We start from the raw sequence: 20,204 nt of genomic DNA, 5'->3' as shown, positions 1-20,204 counted from the left end.
AGAGCTGTGACAGCACTTCCTATCCAGACTGTGCACTACACTGCCTTCACATCAGCTGACGATCAGTCAGACACTGAGCTTTCTGCTTGAATTCATTTTTCCCTTATGTTCCCTAGGTTCGTTCCCTCCTAGGTGTAAGCTAACCCTCCTGTGATGGACCGCCAATCGGCCACGGGGGCATGTCGCAATCCGATGCATAGTTATGGCTCTGTATGGCCAATTGTCGGTCCACGGCCATTTTTGGTACTCTGCAGCTCCTTACATCCCCAAACTATACAATTAACCATCCCCTGAACAAAGTGTGTTCACATTCCATTCCAATAAAACACTATAATAGTATTAATGGGCTTCCCCTATACAAACCTAGGTGGCAGGGCAGGGAGGGAAGAGAGAGACAGATACTATATGTAGTAGGAAGAGAGCCTGAGACATAAGCCCTTGTATCAGAGGCCTGAGCTGAGACCTGTGCTAAAGTAGTAGTCAAAGCTTTACTGATATAAAGCAAAGATAAGCTGTGAGCAGGAGGCAGGACCTGCTCACAGAATTTGGCAAGAACAGGGCTGAGATTGCAGAAATACACATTCCTAAGAAGTGCTAGGCACAGAGTACTCACACAAACACATCCCGATATCAAGTGGTACCAGAACATCCCAATATCAAGGATGGTACAAAAGCATTTCCCAAGGATAACATGAGCATACTAACCCCTCCTAAAAGATAAGGTCAGGATGACAGTACGTAATAAAGATGCTTTGATTGAACCAATATATACAAGGTGATGGCTAATAACTAGCCACGTCAGGGGGCAGTAACTAACTATGTCAGAGGGGCAGTACATGTTTGTATCTAGGTATAAAGATGTATCTTGGAGGGAATGTCTTTGTCTAGCCTAGGGAGGGACGGAAAGTCCTGCCGTTCACTGAGCTGGTCCATTGTTACGGGCATACATGTATTAGTGGTCCGGATACTAGTACCGTGCTTCATCGACAATAAATCTGGCCTGGTGCCTTTGTACCTTCACAGATCTTGTGGTCATTGGGAGGTTTGCTTGAGGTCTGCTGTGGCAGAGCTGGGAGAGCACACAGAGAGAACACAGAAAGAACACACACACACAACCGAACATCTAACCACACTATATAAATATTGGTGCAAAGTGTTTTTAAATTTCCCATCCCTTTGTAATTTTTTAAACCACATAGAATGCCACTCATGAAACAAATGCAGGAGGCTGAGCTTCATGGAGTGGAAAATATGCCATTTTAACTCAGAGTTTCCTTCTTCGGTACTGTTTCTTACTCATGGTGGCTACATTTGTTACAAATAAGTTTTCAAAAATTTCAGAAGCAAGCAAGTTCACACAAGGAGGAACATCAGAATGAAAGAAGAAGGATGGTCCAATGGTGAGGGCACTATCCTAGGACTTGAAGACACCCTTCCTGTGTGGCCCTGGGCAAGTCACTTGAGGTACGTCTACACTGCAACAGTGAGTCTCAGAGCCTGGATCAACAGACTCAAGCTCACCGGGCTTGTGCTATGGCACTAAATACAGCAGGGTAGAGGTTGTGGCTAGGGCTGGAGCTCGTGCTCTGAAGCCCATCCCACTCCCCTGGCTTTACAGCCCAAGCTCCATCTTGAGCTGAACATCTACAGATCTGCTTTTAGCACCATAGTGCAAGCCCCACGAGCCTGAGTCTGTAGACCCAGGCTCTGAGACTCATTGCTGCGGGTTTTAAAATGCAGTGTAGACAGGCCCTTGGTCTCTCTGCATCTCAGCTGTAAAATGGGGATAATAGCACCTCCCCACCTCACAGGGAAATTGTAAGGATAAATACAAAAAGATTGTGAGGTGCTCATATACTATGGTATATGGGGCCATATAAACATGGAAGGTAGATAGAATTCTCAGCCACTACGTATGGAAAAAACAATACCACTATGTACCCTGAAGGGCCAATGCCTTTCCAGGGCCTCCAATCCTTGTCTAGCCATATATTTATCTAACCAAAAGAGATAAAAATCAATAGAAACAAGGGCTGAATAAAGGAACAAAACATAAATTTTTATTCACTATACATTATATATACAATATAATTAATTATACATCATATATATATATATATAATGTATCACTCCCACTGTGTTTTCAACTCTCTGACTTTTTCAGAATACTTACAAGTTTAACTGCCAAAGCTTCCCCCACCATGGCTGCACTGAAAACACAGGCACTGTAAAGTAATCAGAGCACAGCTGGATCCTAATTAAGTTCCTGTTTTCTGAATAAACTTTAATAGTCAGTTGGGGATGATCACAGGAAGAAATGCATAACTTTTCCCAAGACCTCACCACATCTGAAGCTCCACCTGCTATTCTATCTCATGAAGTGCAATACCCTGTGTGAAGGAGATCATTTGATGATGGGAAAATGAAACCAGACATGATATATTAATTTCTCTCTATTTCATTTGGATGCATAGCACAAAGTAAAGCATATAATATGTCTGTCGCAATCTGATGCATAGTTATGGCTCTGTATGGCCAATTGTCGGTCCACGGCCATCTTGTCTTGTTAAAAGGACAAGGCAGCCTCCATCTTGGACCAAGTTCTTGTTGTATAGGAGAGGGCAGAGACTTAATCCTGCCCAGCAACACTAGCTGTGTATGCTCTCCTGTGTTTTTGTTTTTTTCTCTCTCCTGTTGGGCCATCTAAAGGTCAGGCTAGTTCTGTGTGTAAAGGCCTGATTCTGCCCAGCAACCTGTTTTTTTTGGGTCGGTCGTCTGGAGGTCAGGTTAATTCTGCCCAGCGACTCACTTTCCCGCTCTTTTTGGACCCAGTCATCTAAGGGTCAAGCTTGTTTACGTGTCAACTCCAGTGTGCTGTGTGCAAATCCTTCCGACGTGGGGTGGCAACAGCTCGAAGCCTGAAGGGAGGAGGGACCAGGGAGCCAATCAGATACTGACACGAGGGAGTGAGACCTTTCTATAAAACTAGGTTTCCCCCCAAAATTTGTGTGGAGCATCCGCGTGTTAGCTGAAGGACCTGATCACTCTTTCGGCCAGGGTCTCCTCCCGGTAAAGCGCGCTCGTGTCGTATCGTTTGAATTCGTTGTCGTTTGGACCCGATCCCTGTCAGCTCGTCATGCTTCTGGTGTCTGTTCTGCTGGTCAGCTGCGCCTGGAGTGCGGTATTTGCTTTTTGATATCTGACAGTTAGCTTATTTAGCCTCTTATTTTTCCCCTCCCTAACTTGGTACCAAATATCTACTCAGGATATCAGGTTTGTATTAGTGAGCTCAGAATTGCACAATTGTTTAGCTAGCTTGTATAATTGTTCTAGTTGTTAGTGAATTGTTAATTGCAAACTGTTTTATGTGTTTGAATCACTGCTCTGTCTTTGTCTGGAGTGAATGAATCTGGGAGCTATCTCCACCTGGAGATTAGCTGGCCAAGGGGTTCCTGTCCCTGCGGTCTGAATGAGTGGAATCTGCCCAGCTGCAGCCGCACCACACTCTGGGTTACCCTTAGTGTGAAAGCAAGGGTGGCTGAGGCAGTGGCCCGTGGGTCTCTTTCTCTGTGTTGCACCGGGCACCGCCCTGACGAACCCAATTCCCATCTTGTGTGATTGGTGTGTCTGCCTATCTGGTGTGGTGTGGTGAGCAGTATAAAGTGTATTATTACTGTGTTTTTGGGATGTGTTTTTACTTTTAATACCATTCCAGCCAAAGTTGCCTACTTCCCCGGCCCAAGTTGTAATTATCCCCCAAATAAACGCAGCCACTTGGCTTTTCACTGTTATTCTGGTCCTGCCTGTTTTTCCTCACTCAATACCAAGCTTTAACGAACCGCAATCTATTTCGGACAGTGTCAAGTAATAAATCTAACTATTGTTTTCATCTCATTCTATGTACATTTCTGCTATTATGTCTTAAATCTCAGGTAAAGAAGTTATTGCTAATAACTTTAGCCAGACAATATCCTAAGGGTAGACTACAGTTTACAGATTAATCTTAATATTTTTCTTCTTTAACTAATATTTAACTTATTTTTTCTATATTCACAATCTATAGATCCTGATATCCTTGTACTAATGTCAGTGGGAGTTTTGTCTTAGTAAAGACTATAGGGTTTGCTCCTAAATAACCTTTTTCATCTTTAATTTCCATAGTTCTAGGAACATAACAGGATTACTAAATACAGTAGTTTTGACATGGTACAAAGTCTGATTCTACTCAAGTCGACAGCAAAATTTTTCATGGACTTGAATGGAAACAAGACTATGATGTAAATGTTACTCTGCAGTATTACATTAGTGAATTGTGCTGAGACATTTACCAGATTAAAACCCAGTTGGTTAAATGTTATTTAGACCACAGTTCCTTTTGCAATCCTTGGGAAAGGTGTGTAGCAATATACTTTTCCAACATGAATGTTTTTGCAATTCCTCAAGTCACTTACTTTCAACCTATCTAGCTTATATCTAGATTCCATCCATCTATAGATATAGATTCTCTTATGGTGCCCATTCAAGTACCTTCCATTAAAAATATCTAAATCCTACAAAGAATCCACTCGCCATTATAAATCAAGCAACACAACAAGCCTGAGAGGAGAAGTCAAGTCTGCTGCAAACAGAAATGGCAAAAGATAATGAATTAAGTGCTAAACAGTTGGTTTACTGTCCACTGAATTACTAGGAAATTACAATTAGCAAAATTAGATACCCAGGCTATTCAATGTTGGGGTGCAATTACCCTAAAAAAACCCGTTTCACAGAATACAGACATTAAATAATGCACATTAGAATAAATCATTATTCTTCAAATTATTATTTCACTTTTTAAAAAGTCCATCATTGTTTAGCTGAAGCAGCACTTGAGTAATACTTGTCGCATAACTGAAATCCTTGGGAGAATTGACTAGGCAGTCAGAAGTCCAGTGGTAGTCACTGAAGGAAACAGAGTATCTCTGGTTATGTTTTTGAAAAACGTGTGTGGGAGTGTATGTGGAATCTTCCCTGAGGAAATGGCATTTGTATCTTACTCAAAACACATATGGGAATATATTCAGTCCATGTCAGGGGAGGATGCTAAATTCTGTTTATTGAAATGAGAATGCAACACACCAACTTATTTACTCAGATTCAAAATAATATAAAGATGCCTATCAAGGCTCTACACGCTCTAACTATTATTGATATCACAATACAGTCCCAGCAGTATTAAAATAATCATTTCACAAGTACGCAGCTAGCCAGACACTTGCTAAAACTCCTTTCCACCACTCCATTGTTATGGGAAGCATACCCGCAGCCCCTCTCCAAAAACCCTATCAAACTCAGTTCCTCCATCCCACAGCAGGATGTTTTTCCTGAGGCACAATCCTTCATGATGCTCCCCCGGGGAGGGTGGTTAGGCACTATTCCATATGCACAATGCCCTGCTTAATATTTTTTGGTTCCAACTGGGTCAGAAATAGCCAAGCAAACTCCCACTGTGTTTAAGTACATCTGCTTCCAAACACAGAACAGGCTCCCTGCTAATTACTGAAAGTGCACTGATGATCTTCCGAAGTGGCAACAGCACTAGCTGAAATACATGGGAGATGTATTTGGATAGATAATTGGGCTTTTGACAAAACAAAAGTGTTCACAAGTGTCCGCTTTCTGATGAAAATTACAATTTTTGTTCAAAAAACTCAAACACTCAAAAACCAAAATATTTTAGCCAAAAAACAAAATATTTCAATTTGGCTACACTATTGCACTGCCTTGAGTCCTTCTTTTCTATGGGCCAGGATTCCCATTCAGAATACATCTCCCAAGATGCAGGATGGCCAGGGACTCCCATGATGCATCGCCTCTCCTTTCCAAGAGGGGAGACTATGATCACCACAGGAAATGTACTCTGATCTGGGAGGTTGGCCTATAACAGAATGGGAGTTTGAGGCAGCCAAACTACAACTGCCCTGAGGCAACACGGCAGTATTTCCAAATCAAAATATTTTCATTTTCAAGCAAAATATTTTGGTAGTCAAATTTTTGGTCCCCCAACACCCACCAAAATCAATCTGTGACAATGTTAATCAATTTTTCTGGTTTTCATTAACGTTTTCTGCAGGAAAAAAAATCATTTTCCTAGTAGCGTAAATATTGATGTTTCTACTGAATAATCAATATTGCAACAAACAATATGAAAGATGATTTCAGTGTAGTTTATCCTGGACCAATTTAGTAAAAATGTCACATATTGCATAAGCCAAAAGTCACATGAGACCCTTTTTTACCTCACTGTTACCAAGAAGTGGAGTTCAAAATGAAAGCAGAAAGAGCTGCAGGAGGCTGGAGTATATGTAATGTCCGTGAAATAAAAAGCATGGTGAACAATGGCTTGTCAGATGTTGCATTTCCATGATGGTTGTGCCAAGCCCCTGCTAATTACTGTCACAGCACACCCTCCTCTGCTTAGCATGACCCTCATGCCTTTCATTGCCATGCACAGCACACAAGGCTGCAACGCCATTCACATTTTTGATAAGCAGTTGCCATTCTGTTGAAATCTCTCACATGGTTGTATTTTCCTGTACTATTAATCACCTGCTGCATAGTAGTTAATAGTTAATGATCACCTGTCTCATTAAGGGGTGCTATGTTCATCATATTACAACCGTTATTTTTTGCTCTAGAAATTCAACCAGAAAACTGTCCCCCATTTTGCTCATCTGAAATTCCAAACACTGATGTAATATTCTGGTGAATTTGGTGCTCGCAGAAGTTGCTGGACTGACAGCCACAAAGACTGAAGCCTTTATTATTATTATTATTCACAAAATGTGTACAGCATGGACAGCAACAGGGAAATGCCTCTATCTCCATATAGCCCTGCCAATGTCTCAGAGCTGATCCGGAGTGACCACGTCTACTGGGGAGAAGATAATTCAGTGTCCATGCCTCTTCAAATACTTCAACTCTGCTGAGAATGCAGTTAGTGAAAAGTTCAGTCATTCTAACACCTGTTCACTCTACAATGGTCTCCCTGGAAATCCACAAGCACCTAAGGTTCTTAAAGATACATACAGGACTGGAAAGTTCAGCCAGGCATTGTAAATTCATGGTTTAAAGCACCAATCCTCCCTCTAGGGAAAGCTGGCACATGGAGGATGGAACACCACTGAACATTTCTGAACCAGAGAGATTAAAATCTGTCTAATTTAGTATAAAAAATCCTAGGACAGAAACTTTGTCTTCTTCAATAACCCATAAGGTAGCATACAGGATATTGGTAATGATTACAGAGAGAGGTGACCATACAAAAGGTGGAGCTTTGCTTAGAAATCCACAGAATTATCTGGACGTGGACTTTTATATTCTAATGATCTTCTTTAGTAAAGTGTAGCAAACGCTACTAATGGCCCTCTCTCTCTTACTATATTTGCAAAGTTTAAGCCACATAATTGTTTTGAAGACCAAGTAATAAGGGTAACTCCTATTCCAATTATCTGAGAAACTGGATCTCTTTGATACTTGCAAATGAATGTGCCATACATATACAATGCATGCACTGCCATCCAACAATCATTAGACTATTTTAAATAGTCGTACAAGTTCTTTGTGGCAGACACTATCTGAGACATGTGGACAACGGCCAGCAAATTGTGGCTGCCGCAAGTAATTAAAAAAAGGCAATTACCACATACCTGTGAAATATTACTGTCCCTGATTTACAAAATGGGAAACAGAGGTACAGAGAGAAAAAGTTTCCAAATCAGACAAGATGAAACAGATCAGAAAATTCAACTCGCAGTTGATCTTTCAAGTCACAGTTCAGTGTCTTAACTACAAGATTATTCATCGTCTCCTACACGTAATATACTGAAACATAAGAAAAACCTAAATCATTCAGTCATAGAATCATAGGCTCCCCAGAACTGATACCTGTGGGACCCCATTTGATATGCACTTCCAGCTTAACTGTGAACCACTTATAGCTTCTCTCTGGGAACGGTTTTCCAACAAGTTATACACCCACCTTATAGTAGCTCCATCTAGATTGTATTTCTGTAGTTTGTTTATGAGATGATCATAAAAGACAGTATCAAAAGCCTTACTAAAGTCAACATATGCCACATCTACCACTTCCCCCCTATCCACAAGGCTTGTTACTCAGTCAAAGAAAGCTGTTAGGTTGGTTTGACTTAACTTGTTCTTGACAAATCCATGCTGTTACTTATCACCTTATTATCTTCTAGGTGTTTGCAAACTGATTACTTAATTATTTGCGTCATTATCTTTCCGGGTACTGAAGTTAAGCTGACTGGTCTGTAATTCCCTGGGTTATCCTTATCTCCCCTTTTATAGACTGGCACTACATTTGCCCTTTTCCAGTCCTCTGGAATCTCTCCCGTCTTCCATGACTTGAAGATAATCGCTAATGGCTAATGGTCATGTTACATCCCCTTCTGTCTTTATTTTTTTTTAAAGAAGTCATTGAGAGTTTGGGAAGTGAAAAAAAATGGAGGTTTGGGCATACTAGGAATTGTCAAAATAGGACCTTCATTGTAGGAAGGCTGTTGCTATAGGCTAATTTTCAAGCCGAACAATCTTGACTGTTTCCTTTAAATTAGGAAACAGACTACTCCAAGCAAAGCTGACTCAAATAACAGGGTGTTTTATACCAAATCAGATGGAGATCAGTTTAAGCAAAATCATCCAGGTTAAAAGTAAAAAAAAAATCATGAACGTAAACTGGCTGTCATTAACTTTCCTTTCGTAATAAGAACATTGAGGCTTTCAGTGTCTAGCCAGTAAGCGAAATTTGTTCCTGTCTTCTTTCTGTTAATGATTTATTTTAATCCATTTACAATAATCAATCAATCAATGAACATTAATGGCTCTAAAGAGTAAAACGTATATTACATATGGCAATCTTTGGCTAATGACACAGCTAACTCATTTTTATGTTTTTATTCAGTTTTAGAGCTGGGCAAAATTTTTCAGACAAATTGTTTGTTTGCCAAAAAATGCAGCTTCAGTCAACTTGAAACTATTTGTGAATTGGCCAAAATAGTTTCAGCCATTCACAAAACAGCTGGACGAGGAGGGGCTGCTACTGCTGCTGCTCCCACCCATCTTTATAGCCTTCAGCCAAATGATCTAAGCATCATGTGGGATGTGAGAGACCCAAGTTTGAATCTCTGCTCTGGAACAAACCCCAAAACGGACCTTTCTGTTTCACTGAAAAGTCCCCACAATTTCAGTTTTGGTTTGATTTTTTTGGCTCAGCTCTATTTAGTTATACAAATAAAATAAAATAAAATAAAAAATAAGCAACAACATCAAAGCTCTTTATGGCTCATTTCTGCAACTCTAACGTATGGAAGCATCAAATTCAGTGGTTGCAGAATCACATCCTTATTGAACTGCAAGGTCAGAAGGCTTCACCAATAATGTGGGAGTTATTAGTCTGAAAATCAGATAGTTAAGCCTAAAGCCTTAATGTGCCTAACAGAGTCTCACTATTGCTGATTCTGGAACGTTAAACTGAGATTTAATTCTGCTGGTGTGACTGACTGTACAGCATCTCTACATGGTATCATCTTTCTTGCTGCTTTTACTCGCAAAATCTAATGTAACAAAGGGGACCATTATTAAAGCATACTAGCATGAAATAAAATAGACCGAAAACAGAAGAGATCTTGAGGGAATGTTGATCACTGTTTTTATCCTTTATTTGTTTATTAACTAACAACTGGATATTTTAAAAGAAACTCAGCAGCAATTAATAATTTATGAAGATAATGGGACAAGTTTGTCACCTCTTTCACTCAAACTCCAAATCCGCTCTCTCTCTCTTTCTTTCTCTCTCTCTCTCTCTCGCTCCATTCTGAACCAAACTCAATTAGGGCTGTGGTGACTATTGATTACATGGCCGGCTATCTCAACAGTTTTAATTGTATCCTTTAGTTTTCTGAAAATGAAATATCACTCTCTTTCCAGTTCTTACATTTACCACTAAATTTTATCTGGCTGGAGTGGCTAATAGCACATCACAACTTGCCCCCAGGAATACCTCCTATACTCAGAGCTGTGAGGAGTTAACACAGAGCCCATGCAGCCATGTCTCACTACATGAGGATTCCCCATCCCAAGAAATCCCCAGCTGCCTGTGTAAGCCAGTTTCTGAAACATCACAAGATTGGCTTAAAAAGCATGAAAGTTTATTTGGTTTCTGAGTTTGAAGCCTTCAGGGTGCATTCAGTTCATGTTTTCAGACTTTTCTCACATCTATGAGGAACGGAGATTTTTTTTTTTCCTGTTTAAATGAAAGCTGGGATTTTCTTGAAACCACTTGACTCCAGGAGCTGGAGCTTTAAGAAAAACACCAAATATGGCAAGAGTTGGCAACAATGATAAAGAACATACTGTATCTGATTCAAACCAGGATAGTCAATACCTAAAGCTGAGGAACCTCACTGCAATATTTATCCTCATCTCCAAACCAAGCAGACCAAAGTCACATGTCTACCACTTCCTGGGCCAGAATACAGGATAGTAAAACTACAGGATCGTACAGGATAGTAAGAGTACCAAATTCAATAGAAGGCCAACAGTGCTATTATACTGTCCCTGTAACAATGTGTTGTGACCTAGCAACATTGGATCTGTCTTGCAAACATTTTTAACACGATAAATAGTCTGACAGAAGAATGATATCATTACAGAATAAACATTATTAAGGCACAGTACAAAACCAATGCTTTTAATATAACCCTTAATGGTTTGTCCCAGCAGACATTGTAATATATTGCAGTCTTTTTACTGGATTTATTAAAAATATACAGTTCACCTTAATACTTCTGTGTGCAGTATATTTATTTTCCATGACAACATCTTGCAGAGCTGCAGAAGAGCATGTCTATTTCAATGCTATCAATATCACTTTCTGTCTAAAGACCTGAAGTATAGTTAATGAGCAAGACACATTGTTTGCTACAGTGTGGTGTTTTGTTTTTGCTGCTGTTGTATTACTGGACAGATCATCATGGCCTATGGCCTCTCAATTCCCTTCAGGGGGTGTTAGTTGAAATGTCAGCTTTGAAGCACAACTAGCAACGGTACTTGAAGGAGCAGCAAGAGAAAGGAGCATAATAGGCGACAAAGCTGACAACAAATATTAAGCCAAAAAATTTTTTTAAAGGACTTCTGTAAATGTTCAGCTAACAAACTTCCCGGGTCTGGAGACGACCAGGGTGACCAGCCAGAAAGCAGAGAAGTAGAACAAACGTGTTAATCAGCTAATGTTTATCTACTGAATCTGAAAGACTATAAGGCTTTGTCTGCACTGAAAAGTTTTGCACTTTAACTATGCTGGCAATCTTCAATGCACTTGTCCTCCCAACACACCTGTGAGGTAGGAAGTGCTATTATCCCCATTTTACAGATGGCGAATTGCCTAGGGCAACATCCCCTCCTCTCCTGGTAGATACTGGCCCAACAGTGCTTTACTCCAGTTTGGGACGCAAAATAAACTATATTGGCACAGCACTTTTATACTGGTAAAACGACGTGTACATTAGGGCTTTTACCGCCATAGCTATATCAGCAAAAAAAAATCTCACCCCTAACCATCACGGCTCTGCTGGTAAAAGTTTTAAGGGAAGACCAGGCCTAATGTACCACTTACACGGCACTTCCCATCTGCCAAATGCTTTATAGACATCAACTCATTAATCCTCACAACATCTATGGGAGCCAGGAAAGCAGCTTACAAACGGGGTAATTAAGGGGAGGAGGTTATATTGCTTGCCCCTGGTCACAAAAAGAGTCGTTGCCAGAGGATAAATTAGAACTTGGGCATCCTTTATTGGCAAGCCTGTGCCAAAGCCCCACCTGTGTTTGTGACCTGACCTGACAAAGTTTTGGGGTGATACCCAGTACACTGTATTTCATTAAGCATAAACAGCCTGGTTTATTAGAAGCCCCCCGTCAAGTCATCTACAAGAAAACAAAATCTTGCATGGGTTGTGATTTCTTTTAAGAAATCTTACACAAGGAATTTCTTTTGGCACCAATCTAGCCCTTTCAGACAGATGTCTTCCAGGATTACATCTCTTCTTTCTCTGCCAGTTAAACACCAGACTGTGGCCCTGGAACAACAGGTATGGCATCCAGGAGTTGCAGAGTCTAGCCCTACAGCCACGGATGCTTGAGCAGTTCTACAAGGGAACACACATACACGCCCAGCAAGGTGGCTGTTCTTTCCCAGGGACAGAGTTACACACTCCACCAAGCCCCACTGCCCTAAATGTATACAAATCAGGTAGCTATGGATTCACATACAGGATAAAAGACTGGTCTTGTGGTTGAGGCACTAGACTGGGACTCAGGGTCCAATCCTGGTGCTGCCACAGGCTCCCTGTATCACCTTGAGCAAGTAATTTAGTTTCTCTATGCCTCTGATCCCCATCAGTAAACAAGGAATAACTATGCCCTGCCTCCCACCCTTTGTCTGGCCTGTCTATTTAGACCAGGGGTTCCCAACCTATGGCCCGGGGGCTGCACACGGCCCACCAGAGCATTTCGTAAGGCCCGTGCCCTATTTCAACATTTTGTGGTCATGTTTACATCATTTCAGTTTACACAACCTATCTAACTACATACGAAACAAGCTGAACTTAAAATATAAATCAATACAAGTGACTAAATCTTATTAAAATACGTTGAATCTGTTTGGCCCACACAAGGCTGTGCTTGGGTTTACGTGGCCCTCCTGTGTAATCAGGCTCGGCACCACTGATTTAGCTCATAAACCCCTCGGGGCAGTGTCTGTTTCCCAGTATGGTTTTGCATGGCTTAGCACAATGGGATCTCCAGTACTATTGCCATATGACCATAAATGAAAAGTACTCTGATCTGCACCCAAAAGTCATCTCCAGGATGCATGTTCTGCCGACAACACAGGAGACCATGCACAGCCTTTCTGAAAAGGTATTAATTAACGTGCCAGATCCTCAGCTGGTGTAAACTGGCCTGGCTCCACTGACTTTAATGGAAAGGCTCTGATACACATTGGCTGAAGATTTGACCCACAGGCTACGCCCTTGAAATGAGTCTCTAAATTCCCACCCCTGCTTTTCAAATGCATCCCATGTTCCATTATATTAAATCTCTAATTCTTAGGAGTGAGTAATTATATTGCCTGAAGATCTATTCAATATCTGCTCCTGGCCTGAAAATGTACTTCTGAAGTCATAATTATTCATTCAGAAGCTACTTCCTGCATCTACTGGGATGCTAAATTTACCGGTATATCTGCTGGAACCTAGGCAAGAAATGATGTTCCATCAACAGAAACCCTCCCACAAGGAGTTGCCAGCTCAATTATCCTTCTGTCGCCGCCTGCATCACTCTTTCAATGTGGTAATCACTCTTTCAAGCCTGTTCTGTCTGCTCTGCCCCTGAGAGCTTACAATTCTAAACTGATAACACAAACACTAGGCAGGGGGAAAGGAGAATAACATACAAAACCCTGTCTACTAAAACCAGGCAGTCAGTCGCACCTGCTGAAGTTCCCAACCCCTCAAGAAAGATCAGTTAGTTAACACCTCCCCACCTTGTTTTTTCTTTAAGCAGCTGGGGAGAAGTGGTGAGTAACAAGCCCAGCCCACATTGATGAATCAGAGAAAGTGAATATAGAAGACATTCCTCTACAAAAAACCAAATGAGCCGGCTTCCTCTTAAGACAGAAAATGCAAAGCTGGAAAAAATCAGCCATCAGACACCAATGACAACTGTCACCTAAGTAAACAGCTGTCACGTCACCTCGAGCAGCAAATTAGAATTCTCCTCTGCATGGAATCCAGGTTGACACCTGCGGTCTGGAGAATATTGACAGAGCAGCAGAAGAGCAGAGGAGAACGTGAAAGCAACCTGTAATCTCAGTGTGCCATAGGTGTTAATTAACCCGGCAGCCAACCAAACTGCTGGTATTAAAATCCCCTTATCAAGGGAGTGCACATTTCAGCATTTCTGCAGGCACCATTACACTTGGCACAGAGGCAGCAGGCTATTGTAAAAAGCATAGAGCACATTACTAATAATTAGCTGACAACCAGAACATCTGTTAGCACTAAAAAAATGTGTTATCTAAAGAAATACACATCTGAAAAAGTCAGCGGTGGCATTGATAAAGCAATAAAGGCAACTTTTGACAAATAAATATGAATGACTTCTAGTGAGAAATCTTCATAATCAAAGTGTGATCATTGTATTCAAGCCTTCAGGGGATAAAATTTCAAGTGAAGGTATTTGTGCCTAAAAAGGAAAGTTTGTTTCTACATACCTGTCCAGTCTCCCACTATTTTAAGATGGACCCCAAATGTTGCTTTGGTATCTGTCGGACACTGAAAAAATGAAATAAGTTAAGGAACATTTCTGAAAAATAATTAAATAAACTGAGATTTAAGCACAATTTTGAGACCAGATCCTTAGCTGGTGTAAATGAGAGTAGCTCCAGTGATTTACACCAGATGAGGAGCTGTCCTTTTATTATAAAGCAATTGCAACTTCAGTAAAATGCAGAAAGCCTAGAACAGACTGATTAAGGCTCCAAACATTCTTATCTCTCATCGTGATCACGGAACAGGCCTGGGATGTATCCAATTTGGATGTGATTTCGAATAGCCACTCCTCTAAGTTGTGCCCAGCTACAATGGCTCACAAGAGACTGTTATGGTAACTGAGGATCGCAGGAGAGCAGCAATGCTCAGTATTGCCAACCCCAAGCATTCAAAAATCACTAGCCAGGCCTCCAAATCACACATTGGGAGTTCTTTTTAGTTCCCTTCTGGCTTTTCAACCTTTAGGATTCACATTTTCAAGCTTATCCTCACAACTGTGGGGGCTAAATATTTACTTTTTTTTTTTTTTTTTTAATGAAAGCTGAGATTCTCTTGTATTCAAATGACTCCAGGTCAGACTTTAAGAAAAACACCAGCTATCATGGGACGCACGATAAAATCAAAAGAGTAGGCAATACTCTACTTCAGCCATGCCCCTACTCTGGAGGCCGCACAGCTGCTTACACTGGACAGATGCCACCTGAAGAGTCCCCCCATACCAAGCTATTTAAGCTACCTGCACTCTCTTTGAACTGCCAAAGCCGCACAAAAGGGATGAAGCAGGACTGAGGATCTGGCCCTTCAAATCTGTCACTCCTTGCTAGCTAGAAAGAGTTGAGACTCATCAACAGGATGACTTGCAGGACTATGATGATTTTAAACACAAAGAAGAAATATCAGAGGGGGAGCCGTGTTAGTCTGGATCTGTAAAAGCAGCAAAGAGTCTTGTGGCACCTTATAGACTAACAGACGTTTGGGAGCATGAGCTTTCGTCAGATGCATCCGACGAAGTGGGTATTCACCCACGAAAGCTCATGCTCCCAAACGTCTGTTAGTCTATAAGGTGCCACAAGACTCTTTGCTGCTTTTAAAGAAGAAATAAACAGCTATCCCTTTAGAAAAGAATATTCTTTTCCCTACTTAACAGCAACACTATCAGTTTCCTTTGAAGATACAGCAGCACTACTACACCCTAACACATTCCTTTTTAGCAATTAATGATGGATCCAAATATACTAACTTTCACGCAGACAAGAGCCAATAGAGAAAGCAAAGGATAAAGGACTCTTCTTTATCTTATTTTTCTAAGCTTTAGAGATATGTGTGGATCTGAGGGAAGGGTTGGAACCCAGAAACTCCTGAAGCCTTCCCCTAAACCTGACACTGACTGACTGTATGGACTTGGCAAAGTCACAACTTTTCTAGAGAGGAAGGATTATCCAGTAGTTAGAGTACTAGCATAGATCTTGGGAGACCTGTGTCCAAGTCCCTGCTCCACCACACCTTTACAGTGTGACTCTGAAATCAGTTGCTGAAGTCCAGCAACAGAGTAGGGCTTTTCCAGTGTATTGCACCCAATGCAGCATGTATGATTACCTGCCCTTTAGGTGGGTGGCATATATGTGTGCATTCGGTGCAAGGAGCTTCTGGCCCTCAGAGACCGTGTACGGGCTTTGGAGACCAAAGTGGCCAAACTGGAGGAGCTAACGGACACAGAGAGGTACACAGATGAGACTTTCTGGGGTACAGTAGAATGGTCCCACCCCCAGTCTGACAGCCTCTGTGCTGTTGAGGAGGATGAAAGTCTCAGGGAAGGAGAACATTGAGCTGGAGCAGAGGGAAACGATCCCATAGTTGGGATCCTCCTTCCAGATGATGTTATGGTATCCTCTCGCACTGATGATATCTCTCTGGGGAAGGAAACTCCCAACTATTAGGAAGAGACAAGTATTAGTAATGGGCCATTCGATCATTAGAAACATAGATAGCTGGGTATGCAATGACCGGGAGAACCGCATGGTGACTTGCCTGCCTGGTGCGAAGGTTGTGGACCTCTCAAGACATCTAGATAGGCTTATGTGTAGTGCTGGGGAGGAGCTGGTGGTCGTGGTACATGTACATTACATAGGGAAGGACAGGAGACAGGTCCTGGAGGCCAAATTTAGGCTGCTAGGTAAGGGATTGAAGTCCAGGACCTCCACGGAAGCATTCTCAGAAATGCTTCCTGTTCCACGCGCAGAGCCAATTAGAGAGGCAGAATTGAAGGGTCTCAATGTGTGGATGAGACAATGGTGTAGGGAGGAGGGGTTTAGATTTATTAGGAACTAGGGAAACTTTTGGGAAAGGGGGAGCCTATGCAGGAAGGATGGGCTCCACCTAAACCAAAATGGAACCAGATTGTTGGCACTTAAAATTAAAAAGGTTGTAGAGCAGTTTTTAAACTAAGGGCTGGGGAAAGCCAACAAGTGCGGAGGAGCATGTGGTTTGGACAGAGACATCCCTTAGGGGAGAATCTATTAATGGAGAGAGTCTCTATGTCCTACTAAGGAGGAGAGGATGGAAGATGATAAAATACTGGTAGGATCTGATGAGAAACAGTCAAATGAAAAAAAGTCTCATTCAATTACATCATGTAATGGCAGACAAGTAAAAAGTGACAAGTTTTTAAAGTGCTTATATATCAGTGCTAGGAGACTAAATAATAAGATGAGTGAACTACAGTGCCTCGTATTAAATGAAGATACTGATATAATAGGCATCACAGAAACTTGGTGGAATGAGGATAACCAATGGGACACAGTAATACCAGGGTATAAAAATATATCAGAAGGACAGAACAGGTCGTGCTGGTGCGGGAGTGGCACTATATGTGAAAGAAAGCATAGAATCAAATGAAGTAAAAATCTTAAATGAACCCAACTGTACCATAGAATCTCTATGGATAGTAATTCCATGCTGTAATAATAAAAATCAGCAGTAGGAATATATTACCGACCACCTGACCAGGATGGTGATAGTGACTGTGAAATGCTCAGGGAGATTAGAGAGGCTATTAAAATAAAAAAACTCTATAATACTGGGGCATTTCACCTATCCCCATATCACCTCAGGACGGGATGCAGAGATTAAGTTTCTTGACACCGTACATGACTGCTTCTTGGAGCAGCTAGTCCTGGAACGTACCAGAGGAGAAGCAATTCTTGATTTAGTCCAGTGGCTCTCAAACCCTTTTACTAGTGACCCCTTTCACATAGCAAGTCTCTGAGTGTGACCCCCCCTTATAAATTAAAAACACTTTTTTATATATTAAACACCATTATAAATGCTGGAGGCAAAGCGAGGTTTGAGGTAGAGGTTGACAGCTTGCTACTCCCCCCATGTAATAACCTTGTGACCCCCTGAAGGGTCCCGACCCCCAGTTTGAGAACCCCTGATTTAGTCCTATGTGGAGCACAGGATCTGGTCCAAGAGGTGAACGTAGCTGGACTGCTTGGTAATAGTGACCATAATATAATTAAATGTAACATCCCGGTGGTGGGGAAAACACCACAGTAGCCCAACACTGTAGCATTTAATTTAAAAAAGGGGAACTACACAAAAATGAGGAGGTTAGTTAAACAGAAACTAAAAGGTACAGTACCAAAAGTAAATCCCTGCAAGCTGCATGGAAACTTTTTAAAGACACCATAATAGAGGCTCAACTTAAACATATACTCAAATTAAAAAAAATAGTAAAGAACAAAAAAGTGGCACCGTGGCTAAACAATAAAGTAAAAGAAGCAGTGAGAGGCAAAAAGGCATTCTTTAAAAGTGGAAGTTAAATCTTAGTGAGAAAAATAGAAAGGAGAATAAACTCTGGCAAATGAAGTGTAAAAATATAATTAGGAAGGCCAAAAAAGTATTTGAAAAACAGCTAGACAAAGACTCAAAAAGTAATATCAAACATTTTTTTAAATACATCAGAAGCAGGAATCCTGCTAAACAACCAGTGGGGCCACTGGACGATCGAGATGCTAAAGGAGCACTCAAGGATGATAAAACCATTGCAGAGAAACTAATTGAATTCTTTGCATCGGTCTTCACAGCTGAGAATGAAAGAGGGATTCCCAAACCCGAGCCATTCTTTTTAGGTGACAAATCTGAGGAACTGTCCCAGATTGAGGTGTCATTAGAGGAGGTTTGGGAACAAATTGATAAATTAAACAGTAATAAGTCACCAGGACCAGATGGTGTTCTCCCAAGGGTTCTGAAGGAACTCAAATGTGAAATTGCAGGACTACTACCTATAGTCTGTAACCTATCATTTAAATCTAGATAAATTCATGGAGGATAGGTCCATCAATAGCTATTAGCCAGGATGGGCAGGTATGGTGTCCCTAGCCTCTATTTGCCAGAAGCTGGGAATGAGCGACAGGGAAAGGATCACTTGATGATTACCTGTTCTGTTCATTCCCTATGGGGCACCTGTCATTGGCCACTATCAGAAGACAGGATACTGGGCTAGACGGATCTTTGGTCTGACCCAATATGGCCGTTCTTATGTTTTTATGACATTAGGAGCCTAAATATCTCAATCTCTGTGCCTCTGTGCCCCATCTATAAAATGGGGTAATAGCACTGTCCTACCTCACAAAGGGGTGTTTTAAGGATAAGTACATTACATACTATGTGGTGCTCAGATACTACAGCAGGGATCGTCAACCTTTGTCACGCAGCCCACCAGGGTAAGCCCCTTGGCGGGCTGGGCTGCTTTGTTTACCAGCCGCATCTGCAGGTTCGGCCAGTCGCCTCTCCCACTGGCCGCGGTTCGCCGCTCCAGGCCAATGGGAGCTGCGAGAAGCGGTACAGGCCAAAGGATGTGCCGGCTGCCACTTCCCACAGCCCCCATTGGCCTGGGATGGCGAACTGCAGCCAGTGGGAGCAGCGATCGGCGAAACCTGTGGACGCGGCAGGTAAAAAACAGGCCGGGCCCACCAGGGGGCTTACCCTGGCAGGCCCTGGGCCAAAGGTTGCCAATCCTTTTACTACAGTATTGGGAGTACCCGAGATAGATCTCTGCACCTCTGCTGTCCCATCCACGGAATGGGGACAATAATACCTTCCAACATCTCAAGGCTGTCACAGGGATAAATTAAATTAATATCTGTGAAGCATTTTAGAGATGAAAAATGTCATTAGAGCCGGGAGAGTCTTTCAAAATAATAGAATCATAGAACTGGAAGGGACCTCGAGAGGTCATCTAACCCAGACCCCCACACTCATAAGAACATAAGAACATAAGAACGGCCGTACCAGATCAGACCAAAGGTCCATCTAGCCAGTATCTGTCTACCGACAGTGGCCAATGCCAGGTGCCCCAGAGAGAGTGAACCTAACAGGCAATGATCAAGTGATCTCTCTCCTGCCATCCATCTCCACCCTCTGACAAACAGAGGCTAGGGACACCATCCTTACCCACCCTGGCTAATAGCCATTAATGGACTTAACCTCCATGAATTTATCTAGTTCTCTTTTAAACCCTGTTATAGTCCTAGCCTTCGCAACATCCTCAGGCAAGGAGCTCCACAAGTTGATGTGCGCTGCATGAAGAAGAATTTCCTTTTATTTGTGTTAAACCTGCTGCCCATTCATTTCATTTGGTGACCCCTAGTTCTTGTATTATGGGAATAAGTAAATAACTTTTCTTTATCCACTTTCTCCACATCACTCATGATTTTATAGACCTCTATCATATCCCCCCTTAGTCTCCTCTTATCCAAGCTGAAGAGTCCTAGCCTCTTTAATCCTTCCTCATATGGGACCCTCTCCAAACCC

At 41.8% G+C, this 20,204-nt stretch overlaps 1 protein-coding gene across 5 annotated transcripts in view; it reads right to left on the bottom strand.

Annotated features, from left to right (window-relative positions):
* NOX4 (NADPH oxidase 4) overlaps positions 1 to 20,204 on the bottom strand; it is a 163,184-nt gene that overhangs the window by 79,155 nt on the left and 63,825 nt on the right. For all 5 annotated transcript variants that reach the window (XM_045020189.1, XM_045020157.1, XM_045020172.1 and 2 more), the window contains one exon: positions 14,333 to 14,393. In XM_045020189.1, coding sequence (XP_044876124.1) covers positions 14,333 to 14,393 — 61 coding nt within the window. The remainder of the gene's footprint in view (positions 1 to 14,332; positions 14,394 to 20,204) is intronic.

This window comes from Mauremys mutica, chromosome 1, assembly GCF_020497125.1.
Source record: "Mauremys mutica isolate MM-2020 ecotype Southern chromosome 1, ASM2049712v1, whole genome shotgun sequence".
NCBI lineage: Eukaryota > Metazoa > Chordata > Testudines > Geoemydidae > Mauremys > Mauremys mutica.
Note: the sequence above shows the minus strand (reverse complement) of the source record. Positions and strands in the feature narration are given on the sequence as shown.